The sequence below is a fragment of the Micrasema longulum genome, unplaced genomic scaffold (genome assembly GCF_059751315.1).
Source record: "Micrasema longulum isolate JH-2025_06_02 unplaced genomic scaffold, ASM5975131v1 h1tg000597l, whole genome shotgun sequence".
Lineage (NCBI taxonomy): Eukaryota > Metazoa > Arthropoda > Insecta > Trichoptera > Brachycentridae > Micrasema > Micrasema longulum.
In genome coordinates, this window is record NW_028277793.1 from 1,690,237 (window position 1) to 1,704,372 (window position 14,136).

The following is a 14,136-nucleotide window of genomic DNA, read 5'->3' on the forward strand; positions in this document are numbered from 1 at the left end:
AGGGCTGAAGAGATCGGTGGTCTTCAAAGGAAATCAGTAAGATATATTATGTATAATAAACAACTGTATTTCAATGTGATACAATTAATTAAAAAAAAAAATTCTTATCCGCATCTAAAATTTGATGCATGTCCATAGGGTTTGGTATTGATTGGTATGCAGATCGCAACAAATATCCATCTAGATCAGAAAGATAATCAATCTTATGCCTCAGGTTTGAAAAAATATGTTTATAAATCATTGGCTGGATGCAGAATTATTATAAGTCGCACGAAGGAAAGATATGATACAAAGATGCGGAGATATGATGACCTAAATGAGCCGAATGATCAAAAGATACATTCGTTCAATTGAACTACTTAAAAGATTCGGTCACTTTGGTGACACAGATCAAGTAATACATATCCTCTCTGTGACTTCCGTTGTTTATTCCCATTGTTGAATAGTGAGATATTTGCAAACAAATGGCATAATAATATTCACAAAAAAATATCACTGTTATAATGAAAGATGACCTATAGGATGTAATGTATTTATAATAAGAAAACCTTAGCATAATCAGATAAATTAAATCCTTAAATATCTAATAAAATCAAAAGTCTAAAGAATGGCATGGGAAGATGTATGAAAGTGAAAGAAGGTAAGATTGTATGCGTGAAGCCTTCCTCCCCTCTGTTCTAGTATTAGTAATAAATATTTTTAATTAATAAATATGAAATTGTTTTATTTTTATTTATTTCTTGCACAAAACTTATAAGTTTTTCGAATTTACGTTGTAAACGAATCATACTTCCATGTTCGTTTTCTAATTGGAACATAAATATTTCAAAAGTAATAATTTGCTACCCATACCCACTTGGTGGTGTATTATTAATGATTACCTACTCTTAGATAAATATCATGCCAAATATCAAGTAACTTTCTAAAACGCTTCTTGTTAGTTTTATTTTTGCTTTTCCATCTCCTAACTAGGATGTTTTGGCCAGTGTCGAGTTTTAGGTTTTTGATTATTAAAAAAAATATATTTATACAAGTGTTAGTAATATAATATGAAGGTACGTGTTTAACACCAAGTTCACCATACATAATTACATAACATATTTACAACTTAATAACTAGATATTTACATAAAATTTTGAATGCATGTTTATTGGGAAAGGACAGCAAAGTTAGACTATGAGAAGGGAGTGGGGTATTAATATTAGAGAGATCAGATAGGAACTCAGGATAACAATTATTAATATGAATAGTCCCGGACATGGTTTCTGAAGAGGTAAAAACTGAGAACCATTACAGCAGTGCTCATTGCGCATTCTGCATATATTATGAAGATATCTCTAAAATATCTTTGGGACACAAAGATTTTTCTGTTCCACTAAAACACCCCTCTAATAGCTGGGACTCAATTACTTTCTAGTCTATGGCCAAAATCTACAAGATAAAAAGTAAAAATTGTCTATATATATCATAGAATTTTGAAGTAAGACATTTTACTACCACAAATCTGTGATTTTTGCCTTATTTGTCTGCATTTGACTTTACGCATTATTTTATCCCAATTTTCTGAAAAATGTATGTATTTCGAACATATTTAGTTTGTTTCCCGTTTATACATATTTAGATATTTCACTGCTTCCGTCGAAACTTCGGTGTACTCGAAAATCCAAGGAGAAAGTGATGTGTTAACCGGGTGTAAATGCTTAAAGTTGTTTACAATCGATTATATGCTCTTTCTCATAGTTAAATTACTGTTTAAATACATTTATTTGTTTGTATTTCTTAAGAATAACTAATGGTCTTATCTCAAATAGTGTAATAACGAGAATATTATGTTACTAAGCTCCCCTTTCATTATTGTAACAGGTACATTATTAGGACTGAATTTGGTATCTTTTTCGCAAGATCATTTAATATGCCTATATTGTAATATTCAGTAATCTTTTATGATGGAGTCAATTGCCTTTGTCTCATTTCCGCGATAGATTTGTAATCATGCCATTTTTAAAAGTTTTTGTCAACGATATTTTAAAAAGTAAGTTTTTGTTTCGTATATTAATAGTGTATTTAAATATCAAACGATGACCACATTAGGTGAGGGTGAGGGAAAATTAACAGTCTTCTTGCAATGGACATTGCACATTCTTTTTCATGGAATAAGAGATCTATTGGAATATAATTATTGGTCAACATCTGTGTCTATCTACATACCATTAAGTTAAAAAAACCTAGTATACTATATATTTTTTTCAATTGCTTGTACCATTATTAAGTAATTCACATTTTACCAAAAAAAAAAACCGATTCTTGCACTGAAAAAGTGCAGAGAAACTAATAACATACAAATATTGCTGTTACTGTTATCCTTCATGTACATATTTAAGGTACATATTAGTCTTAAAAATGAATTTATTTTGTAAACTACTGTTACAACTCTACTAGAATATTACTAGTAGAGTACTATTTGTGCATTTTCAAAGTTTTTCCAAATAACCAATGAGTATAATTATATATAACCTTATGAGCTGGAAAATAATCTAAAACATCGACTCATTGAAAATTTCTTTACGTTTTTTTGTCTTCGTTTTATTTTTAATACTTTGCGTATAACGATGCTCAGTTACCTTTTTTTAATTTTGACTTTTATTCTTCATCGGAAAACAATGTTTAGGGTACAGATTGCATGTTGATCTTTGCTGGATCTTCACTATCTAATGTCTTTGGGTAGGTAATCCAGTGCTTCTATGGTTAATAGTAAAGTTTCCCAACTGGAGGCGTGATTTTATGACTTGAGATATGTTCCTTGTAGAAGTACCCATCTTTCTTCATAAAATGTCTAGTTTTCAGAGTAAATTATGAAAAATGTGATTTCCCATGTTTTTAACCAGCCACGGAGTTTCTTTGACCTTTATTGATTTGTCAATTATATGGTTCGAGGATGGCTAGATTTACTATGCATGTTCTATCCTCCTTAAGAAGAGTGCAGTATCTAGCATTTTTGACGACATTTTGTTTAATTTCAATTCAGAAAGATCTTCATTTTAGTCTTACTCATGTATCAATATTCCTTCAGGAACCATGAAATGGAGGAAGCAAAACTGCTGTAACTAATTTTCCAGTTTATAATCTTTAATTTAGTTTTATTTAAGTTTAATTTATCTTTTAAATATAAATGTTAATCTTAATATGAAAACTAAATTAATCTCTCAGTTTTTTCCTTTCTTTTGTTACATGGCATATCTTGATGCCAATACAGAATTCATAGATCGTCTGAAGCATTTGTAGAATCAATCCATCCGCTTTATTTTTAATCTCAAAAAGTATGACCATGTATCACCCTTTCGCTCCGAACTCAAGTGGCTTCATTTTTATCAGCACATAAACTTGCGATCTCTCTCATTTCTTTATAATATTCTTTACAACCCCTCCAAAATATCTTGCTGAGAATTTCATTTACCTTTCTGATCACGGTCTTTCACTTCGCTCTTCTCAGGAGAGAACATTTCCCATTCCTCGACACAGCACATAATTTTTCAGCTATTCCTTTTTCGTTCAAGCTGCTAGACTTTGGAATGAGCTACCTCTTCATATAAAAAATGCACCTTCTCTAGCCACCTTCGAGAAATGCCTGAAACATTATTATATATCCCCAGAATCCTGAACACCCTGAATTTTTACTGTTTTTTTTTTAAATATATTTTTTTATCCCTTTTTCTTTCCTGGGTTTCTCTTTCTCTCTCCTTCCAAACTCATTATCTGATTCCACATTCCTCACCATTTAATATGTATAACACAATGTACTTTTAAAAAAAAAGTCAACATGTGCAAGCCTGATCTCCCGTTAAAAACACCCGTTAGTTTGAATTAATTAGGTTATTTTCACTTTTTGCATGTATCTTTTAATATATATTTATGGTTTTTTAGTACAAAATTTCGACCAACTCTTCTTTTGACCAGTCTGTTTTTTGGTTGGCTGGAAGATATTGCTTTTAGCAATAAGTCCACCAAAGTACTTATTCTTTGTACTTGATGTTTTAAAGAAATAAAATATAGTGATGACGTGCGTAGTGTTGAAACTACATTAAAAACACTATTTTCTTTTACTGCGTTTTTCTTAGAAAGTCAGAAAGGAGGTGATGAACACGCTGAAAATTGACTCTTAAGTAATATGAACCTCGAACTTTCTTTCTTTTTTTTCGACTTTGTGTAAAGTTAAAACTACTTAAATATATTTTTACCATCCCACGTAACTTAACTAGTCAACATTAAATAATTAACTGTAAAACAAAACATAGTTAAAGTATCAGTTTTTTTATTAAAAACAGGCTTTAAATATTGTCTATTTTTCAATTTAAAAAAATATTTGTTTATCGTTGTAAATAAAAAATGCAAATTCCCATTGTAGGATAAGAATATTTTGCTACGCAATTATATCTGTTGGTTAAAGTAATTATTTTGTTTGTTTTTTTACAGTAATTTGGAGCATCCACCACATTTTGTATTCAGCTAGTGCATCGCCAAATGGTAAGGGCCGTCTGGTGGTGAGGAGACGGTGTCGAGAAGTGGGAGGCATGTTGGAGACTCGCTCGTCTCGCGACACGTGGAGCAGTAAGCCGCTGCCCGTTCCTCACGCGTCCCTCATGGCCAACATGCGTCACACTAAGGGGGGGCAGGACGACGTGTGCTACGTAGTGGCCAAGTACGACTACGCCGCCCAGGGGGCCCAAGAGTTAGACCTGAGGAAGAACGAGCGTTACATGCTCGTGGATGACTCCAAACATTGGTGGAGAGTTCAAAATTCTAGAAATCAATCGGGGTATGTGCCCAGTAACTACGTGAAGAAAGAAAAGCCCTCCTTGTTCGATAGGTATATTAAAATTATTATTATTAGATGTAATTACTTTTAGAATGACTCTTAATGAGACAGTAATTACAATAATATTAGGTGTAATAAGAATTACAATACTAAGTTGTCTTTTTTTTTCCAAATTAAAAAATGAGCACCAAAAGTAAAACAAAATAGTGAAGGTTATCCGTCATTTAAAAGACAATGTTCTGCTTTACAAGATATTGTGTTTGCTTTTATGTTACATTTATTAGCACCGAGACAATATTTTGGAAGAGCGTATTAAGCTCTCAAGGACAAAAACTATTTTCAAGACAGGAGTTAAGGACTGGATTTTCCTTAAAGAGAGGGATTTGAGTGAGAAACTCCTTGTCGATTTTCCGAATTTTTAAGTTTACTGTTTACTGATGTGTCATATATATGTTTTTTAATTATTTTTTTTGTGTTTCTGATCCTATATTTGTAGTGATATACTCATGTGTATGTGTCAACTAATTGCTCGTCCCATCTCAACACAGGACTTTTAGTCCCACGGAGTTTGGACTTATGTCTCAAATAATGTGCAATAAACTAATGTATGTAAATAAATAAATTTATTTGATTACAAGCCTTTAAAGTGGAATGTCAGGTAGACGAATGTGGGCATTTTCGACTACTCCTTTTGTTCACCTTCAATCGAGGGTATAAAGCTGCTCGCGATATTTGCGCAGTGTACTGTGAAGATGCTATGAATGAAAGGACAACTCGTTGGTTTTTGCGGTTTAAATACGGTAGGATGATTTAATATGGCAGTATACAGTCAATTGACTACAGTTCGACTGCTCAGCCATTTCTGCGGTGGTTTGAAGGGGATCTTAATGAATAATATGGTTTAAGCACTTCTTATCGAAGTCCACTGTTTGTCTGGAACGCTCCATGTCTTTCAGGTTGAAATTAACGTCTTTGAATCGCAAAAATCATCGACGAGTTGTCCTTTCATTATCATAGCATCTTCACCATATACTGCGCTAATATTGCAAGTAGCTTTGGCAGCTTTATTTTCTCGATTGAATGCGAGCAAAAGAAGTAGTCGGAAATGCTCACTTTCGTCTTCTTGATTTTTTATTTTGAAGGCTTGTAGTCAAATAAAATAATATATGTAACGAAAAAGCAAATACTATCTTATAGAGCAGAAAATTTTCTTTAGAATTTTTCAAACCTTTACCATATTGTTTTACTTTTGGTGTTCAATTTTAATTTGGAAAAAGATGGACACAACGTATGTTAACACCAAATATAAATAAAATTGAAGTAAATATGTTTAGTCTGGTGGTGGTGATTCACATCCCTCTGCGATATCCATTTTCTATCATAGTTATTTATGACCAGTTAGAAATGGCTTGAAAGTATAAATATTTGGGTAAACAATACAAATATGAATCCCGGTACCTTGCCAATTCTTAAAACATTTAACTTCGAGTTTAATGAGTTTTGAGAGTAAATGCTCGAGGAGAATATTAGATATACCGTGGTTTGATTTTATTACCAGCATTGAAGTCCTCCACAAAACAGCCTTCTATAACGAGCTCTTAAAGATGTGTGGGTTTACCTGGCTCGGACATGTGCTGACGATACCTCGGGAGAGCCTTAACCCACGTTGTCTCTCCTTCACACCTGCAGGCCACTGCTGTCTTGGAAGGTCGTCAATGACAATTTTTTGGCTCTCATCGGCAGAATGGGCCGCGAGATTTATGTGGGAGGAGGCGAGAGTGCTGGCTAGCGATAGCGTCTCCTCTAGATTTCTGTTGATGTCCACATGCTCCACCAAGGAGCGGATGCAGAAAAGAAGAAGAGAAGAAGAACCCACACAAATTACGAATGTAGATGCCTGAACTTCCATATTCTCTTATCTTAAATGTTCTTCATCTCTGTTGTAATATGTTAATGTTAATATTTTGTGTTCTAAAAATGTTTATTTGGTAAGTCTAATGGCACTATTGAAGTTATAACTAAATCCAATTTGTCACAAAATCTGTACTTATTGCAGCATTAAAAAAAAGGTGAAAAAAGGTTCGGGATCCAAGACCCTCCCTACCCAGGGCTCCCCAACCCATGGGTCACCCGGGGGTGCTCGCCGCCCCCCGCCTGACCCCTCCGAAGCCATCGGAACCGCTGTAGTAAAGTATAACTACCAAGCACAGCAGCCTGATGAGCTGTCTCTTACTAAAGGAACTCGAATACTCATACTGGAGAAGAGTAATGATGGCTGGTGGCGTGGACAGTACCAGGGGCAAACTGGATGGTAAGAATTTTTTTTTTAAATAACATAAATAGTCAAAAGTTTAAAAAAAAGGTATTGTCAGTTTACTAAATATGTTTTGGGATTAAACTTTTTAATTTTCCCTGCCTTTAAAATACCGGTGGTGTTTTTCTGGATTATTATGCCCTGTGTTGTTTGCACTTCTGTATATCTGGTCCGCGATTACAATCAGAAATTAAGGAAGTTAACTGACATGACAGTTTTGAACCTGAACGGCTAGATGCAGTGGATAGATGAAGCCATATTAACATATAAGAGCATCCAGCCGTAAAAATATTGCCACCATAAAAAATAAATCTAGTTATTAAATTTTTTCTACCCTTTTTTACTATCTTCCTGAGTGTACATATTGACATGTCAAAAAAGCCGGCTTTCTAATACCCCGATAGATAAATACAGATGAAATTTAAGCATACATACCGTTTTGATAATTGTTAAAAGTCATATAAAAATTATGTTTAAGTAAGGATTTTTTTGCTTTAATTGGGATTTATTTGAGTTTGTAATCACTTTAAAGTGGCCACTTTTCATCTCAGAAGCCTATTTAAAATATGAATGAGAACTATTTTAAATTTTAATTCAGTAAGGAACGCAAAGTAAATTTTCGGCGTCATTGGTTGAATTCGATCATATGACGTTGAGATGACAAGTTGGTAGAGCATACCGAGGTACATTTTTTTTTTTTTTTTTACATTTTTTTTTTTTTTGCACCACAACAGGCCAGGAGGGCTAATTACAGTGGTGAATTACATCACAGAGCACCCAGGCTTGAGAAAAATCACATTTTAATTTTTGTGTTCTCACCGGGAATCGAACCCGGAACCTTCCGTGCGTGAGTCAAGCGTCTTGACCACTACACCACGGAGGTAGATAGAGATAGTACAGAAGTTAAATATATTGTCTCGGTATGTACCAATGAAGATATTCTTTGTAATTGAACGTAGTTATGCAGAAAGAAGCCAATCTACAATTTTAAAAAAAAATGAGATATTGGTGTTATCGGGTGCAGTAAGGTCAATTCTATGTTCTGCTAAAAACAGTCAGACCGCTTTCAATACAAAAAACTGTAATAATCATTTTCTGAAAATATGTCAATCACAAAAATGGCATTTCCCAATTTGTAGAAAACACTCACAGCACTCGAAAAATCTTACAGTTTTTTTAAATCATTACAACTGGTCAAATACATAAATAGATTCTAGTTTGTATTATAAAAAAAACTAATGTATTCGTTGTTTATCATTTGTCAAAGTCAAAAACATTCCAACTGTTTTGTAGATTTTATTATTCACTCTTTTCATAAAAGTGCTATTATCTCTGTTTCACTTTTCTATGGCTGGCTGCTTTCTGCATAACTACGTTCATTGTCCCCCTGCCATTGTTTCAGATAGCAGTAGCATCCTACATCAGCCTTCGATGATAGATGCTGCAAATCTGTTTTAATGAAATCCCCTTAAAGTTAAATGTGGTATTTGGTACATTGATTTGGCCATACTTAAATATTGTTGTTTATTTTTTTTTATTGAGTATTGTATGAAAAACATAAAATAATAATGAATTTAATTATAATTTTATTTATTCAAATGAATTTTAGGTTTCCATCAAATTACACAAGTGAAGAAGGAGATGCCGACGATACTGTACATACTTATGCGATGGCAGAAAATGTTCTAGATATCGTGGTAAGTATTATTATTCAATCCCACACAGCGGAATATGTATATGTAATGGCGAACCATGCCATGACTCAAATTGAGTTGTCTGTATATTGTTATGTATTATTAATTTAAGATTATAGTTTTTAGAAATAATTACATAACTTTTTTTTTGCCACACATGGAATCACAATTCAATTGAAAATGTATTTAACAGTTAATTTACTAAAAATGTATCACTTTAATATAAATAAAAGCTTTTACATATTCATTTATTGTTGTGATTTTCCACCCACAAAACATTTTCAACAGTATTGTTTTTAAAATACTAGTTGCGAGGCTGTACAGTTAGGAAAATAATAAATATTTAACTTTTTATTAAGAAGGAAAATGCAGTGAACTTTATTTTTATGATTTTAGGTTGCGCTGTATTCTTTCTCAGCTAGCAATGAACAAGAACTATCATTCGAGAAGGGCGACCGGTTGGAAATTGTGGAGAGACCGGCAGCTGATCCGGAGTGGTATAGAGCTCGGTCTGGACAGGGACAACTAGGACTTGTTCCACGTAATTACCTACAGGAGCTCTCAGAATACCTCACTCAACCTTACAAGTTAGTTTAAAAACTATTTGACTGCCAACTTAAACGACAATAAATTTTAAAGAAACACTCATATAAATTTGATAAAATCGCACTCTTAACTCTTATTATGATGTCCTGAGTCTACATAGAATACAATATCTCTTATTTTTAAAAATAATGGAAATCTTACTTTGCTACAACAGGTCTAAATTATATGATTATTTATTAAAATATTATGGAAAATAGATTATTAAACAGTATATATGTATCGACTTTGGAAAGGAAAAGTTACCAAGCGATATGTAGCAACTTTACAGAAGAGCCAATAGAAAAATATCACATAATACGAATACCCATAAAAACATGTGAAATGGATTTAGAAAAATGAATTGTATTTTAAAAATCAATATGGTGAAAAGAAAAGTATTACAGTAGAACCGTGATATAACAAAATCCAAGGGAGCAAAAATAAAAATTCGTATTAATGAATTCCCACTTATACATACACACGCACTTTGACAGTTCTGGGTGCCGACAGACCGCCGCACGTCGCCGAAAAGGCCATTAAACCATTCGCATACGGCAGATGCAGCGGCGGCGCGGCTTTGAAAGTGCGAAATAATATTTTACATAAATGTATTGGCATTATTTCGTACGGCACAAAAATGATTTTGCTATACATATAAACGGGATTTCATCATATAAATGCATTTTTGTATGAGAAATTGGTTTTAGGGAATAAATTTCGTTTTTTTTTTATATACGTTCTTTTTCGCCATATCGCGTTTCGTTATATTGCGGTTTTACTGTATATATTTTTTAGTGTAAACAGTACTTTCTTTCGTGTCAAATCAAGTGAGTTTATTTATCATGAGATACAAGTTGTAATATCACATTCATCACACACATAATATGACTACAGGAACAATTAGACAAAGCACACGCAAGGCTTAACGAAGATGACATTTGGAATGCATTTGATAAAAATTTTGAATATAGGATGTGTGAATCTGATGAGATTTAAAGCCACTCCTATACGATTAAAATAAATTGATATGTGTGGTATTAAGTACAAATGCGAGAGTCACTACTTCCTCGGTGTGACTTTCTTCTCCTAAGAAATACAGTGGAGATAATAAATACTGTGGAAATACTCTTAGATTCTAACGGGATTAGGCACATAATTACTGGTCGCGGCGATGTTATCACTTTACTGTACTTGAGTGAACTCTAGTGTGAAATGTGGGTCCAAGACGCAATGAAAGGTAACGTTCAACGCCACTGGTGAATCCACTTACGCGATGCTGTAAATTTCGCTTATAAAACATAGGTCTGACTCGGTTTGCTGTATGCCAAGGACTCTTGCGGCCTACAAGGCAGCTGGTGCCTGTCTCGGGTCGCAAGGGACGTGCGTGCGCAGCTAGATCTTCATTGGCTAGCCTTCAACGCATGGTTCAAGGCTGTCACAAAGTTAATCCAACATTTCAGGGGCGTCCACATTTTTACAAAGGAATGGCGAGAATTATTTTTTGACAATGAATATTGTAGAGAAATGTTTTCATATGTAATTTTTAAAATAAAATTGTTAAAAATATGTCTTTACAAAAATGCGAAATGTTTGGCCTTGACAATTGTGACATCAAGATTTGTGACGATGTTCTATTTAAATTTAAACAGTTACAAACAAAGCTCAAAATTTAATTGAATTGTGACGTATTAGGGGCGTGGCCAATACGATGCAATCGTTTTCGCGGTAATTTAAAATTATAAATATGATTTTTTTTTTTACTTTACAGTATTTCATCAACCTTTATTTAAAATTGTAAAAATAAAGTGATATTTCCCTATTAAGTTTATTTGTTTTTTTTTTTATTAATAAAAATATTTCATAAATATACGCATCATTTTGGCGCGATTCCTACGTATAATTTATATGAAAAATTTAAATACTAGATTCTTTTTTTTTTTTTTTTTCATCTTTGATTGGCTCTTCAGTAAAGTTGCCTACATGTCGCTTGGTAACTTTTTCCTTTCCATCATCAATTTGTGTTAAATTTTTGTTTTTGTGTACCCATATTTCAAAATATCTCTTTTTTTGCTTAATGTAACTCGACATTACAGCACCATTTCCTGAGGGATTTTTTAGCACTTAATTTATTATTTTAACAGATAAAAAATCTTTCAAAGTTTTTCTTCATCAATTAAGTGCACATTCCAGCGAAAGCGGGGGTGGTGATGCTGGAGGGCCCAGTCCTATGTCGGGAAGTATGGTACGTGCGGCAGCGGGGGCCCTGGCAGGGAAGCCGTGGTACTACGGAGCCATCACGCGCACACAATGTGACACCCTCCTCAACCAGCACGGTCATGACGGAGATTTTCTTATTAGGGATAGTGAAACTAATGTAAGTCACATACTTCTGGAATTGCAATTATTAACTACCCGACATTAAGAGAGTTCTACTCTATAATATATAAACATAATATTTTTTAGATTAACATATTATAACAGAGATGGAGATCATTTTAGAGAAGTAAATATGGAAGTCTAGGTATTTACAGGGATTATGGCTGGTTTAAATTGTCACATTACACACTGTGTAACATTCACCATTCTGCCTATATTTAAGCATCCAAATTTTTTCAACTCTTCCATCTGTTGACTTTAGTGAAGTTAAACAACTGAAACCTTTATTGATGTGGGTGATATTCATCTGACTGAATTATTTCACTTACTAGGCAATGCCTGAAAATACTTTTCAATTTTTATACCAGTGGATCAGCAATGTAAATGCCTAGACTTCCATATACCTTCTCAAAAAAGGTTTTTCCTCTGTGTTGCAATAATTTTCAATCTTAATAACTCTCTAGGTAAAGAAATCCAGCCTTGTCTACAAACATTTGGACATTCTCAAAATATAGTTGATAATATTTTTCATTAAAAAAAACAAGTAGTTGCATTACTATGCTTTACTAAAATATTTAGTTTAAACCTAAATTTTGAACTACGTAGCTGTGCGTTCTGAATATTTACATGTCTCAAAGCAGTTTTTTAAGGGTTTCTTCAAATATTATCTAACTCCTCTTTTGCGGGCAGAAGGCGCTTCATTTAATAAATCAATGTATTGATCACATCCCCCCTTTAAAATATCTTTGACCTTTTAAAATGCTATTATATATTTTATTTGATAATAAATTATAATCTTAACAAAAGTTTACATTACTTCCTAATGGTCTGGACACATCACCACGGTGCCGTTTACGGCGCACCCGCTCGGCAGTTGATGTTTCTCAAAATATTTGTACTACGGTTCGTAATCAAACTTGCCGTTTTGTCTAGATATGGACCGTGAAAGTTGTATTCTTAATAACAAGAGAAGAATACGTCTTTCGTGGTCCATATCTAGACAAAAACTGCAAGTTTGAGTGTCCATGATGATGTGTCCAGACCCTTAGATGTTCTGAACTAACTTAATAAAGCGTAAATAATTATTTTGTATAGCAGTTTAAGGTTATTTTTTTTGGAAAGAGAAACAATGCATGGTAACACATATCAAAATAATAAGCTAGTGAATGCAGTATTTATCTTAAATGATTGTTTTATATGTCTGAAATAATTGAACTTACTGTCCGCCTCGTGGTGTAATGGTCAGCACGTTTGCCTACCATGCAAGAGGTCTCAGGTTCGATTCCCAACATGGTTGACACGAAATATTTATTTAAATGGGTGTTCTTATACTAGAATATTTCATTGTCCCTGGACTAGTACCTGAAGCGTAAGACTGATCATCTTACCTCGTGTAACAAAAATGATCAAGATACGCTGCGATTGGTGTACCAATGCAGTGCCCTATGCACTATTAGGTGCGGAAAAGGGATGATGATGAAATAATTGTACCTGTAATGTGTTTTGTCTAGTTTCTAGATGATTAGAAAGGGTCTGATTTCAGATGGGTGATTATTCAGTATCTCTGAAGGCCCCGGGGCGCAATAAGCACTTCCGTGTCCACGTGGAAGGTTCTCTATACTGCATTGGGCAACGCAAGTTCCATGCGCTGGAGCAGTTGGTGGCACACTATCAGAGGGCCCCCATTTACACGAACAAGCAGGGGGAGAAGCTCTACCTAGTTAGGCCGCTGCCCAACACCACATAGGTCCCAATATTTACGGAATATAACTCGATAAACTGGATCCGTATATATTATCTGCTAACTTTAGTATGACATAGCTATTATATTTTGTGTTGTCTTGTATAAAAACTATTTATTTTATAAACTTTATGCCGAAATTTATTTGTTTTCTCCCAACGCCAATAGATGTTCTGGAGAAAATTATCATTTTTTAGGCGATATTTTTTGTATAGGGAAGACTTTAATATTTAATAATTTTTGTATGTTTTCTATGTAATTTTAATGAATACTAAATAGTCTTAAATTTAATTGTATTAAATGAATTAATTCGTCAAGTTAGTTTAAATGTAAAATTAAGTCTAAGCTTCATTTCTGATGATGCCCTTTGGAATAAAAAGTTATTTATTTATCTCAAACATTTAAAGCAAAATTGTTCATTCCATTTTCATGTATTGTGTGATTAAAATGTTTTAGCCCTTCATTAAACCATTCAAGTTAATTTTATTAGAACATATTAGTTTCAAATCGAATTATTCCAATCGGTAATCATCGTACTATCTTCCAGAACTATTATCCATAATGTAATGTGCTTTGCTAGTATACCATTATGATATATCGCTGTGCAGTAATG

General features: G+C 33.4%; 1 protein-coding gene across 1 annotated transcript; it reads left to right on the plus strand.

The window, feature by feature from the left end:
• The first annotated feature begins 1,467 nt into the window (after window positions 1-1,467).
• Window positions 1,468-13,836, plus strand: dock (SH2/SH3 adaptor protein dock). Its single transcript, XM_088228634.1, has 7 exons — window positions 1,468-1,572; window positions 4,471-4,864; window positions 6,870-7,124; window positions 8,737-8,824; window positions 9,218-9,408; window positions 11,597-11,780; window positions 13,326-13,836. The coding sequence occupies exons 2-7, from the start codon at window positions 4,569-4,571 to the stop codon at window positions 13,527-13,529; spliced, it is 1,218 nt and encodes a 405-aa protein (XP_088084760.1). The 5' UTR covers window positions 1,468-1,572; window positions 4,471-4,568; the 3' UTR covers window positions 13,530-13,836.
• Window positions 13,837-14,136: the final 300 nt, after the last annotated feature.

Excerpts from the sequence above, each read along its gene's own strand:
- dock (XM_088228634.1), top strand. The coding sequence starts at position 4,569 with ATGTTGGAGACTCGCTCGTCTCGCGACACGTGGAGCAGTAAGCCGCTG. Across the intron at positions 4,865-6,869 it reads AAGCCCTCCTTGTTCGATAG|CATTAAAAAAAAGGTGAAAA; the intron begins GTATATTAAAAT and ends TACTTATTGCAG. Across the intron at positions 11,781-13,325 it reads TTAGGGATAGTGAAACTAAT|ATGGGTGATTATTCAGTATC; the intron begins GTAAGTCACATA and ends GTCTGATTTCAG.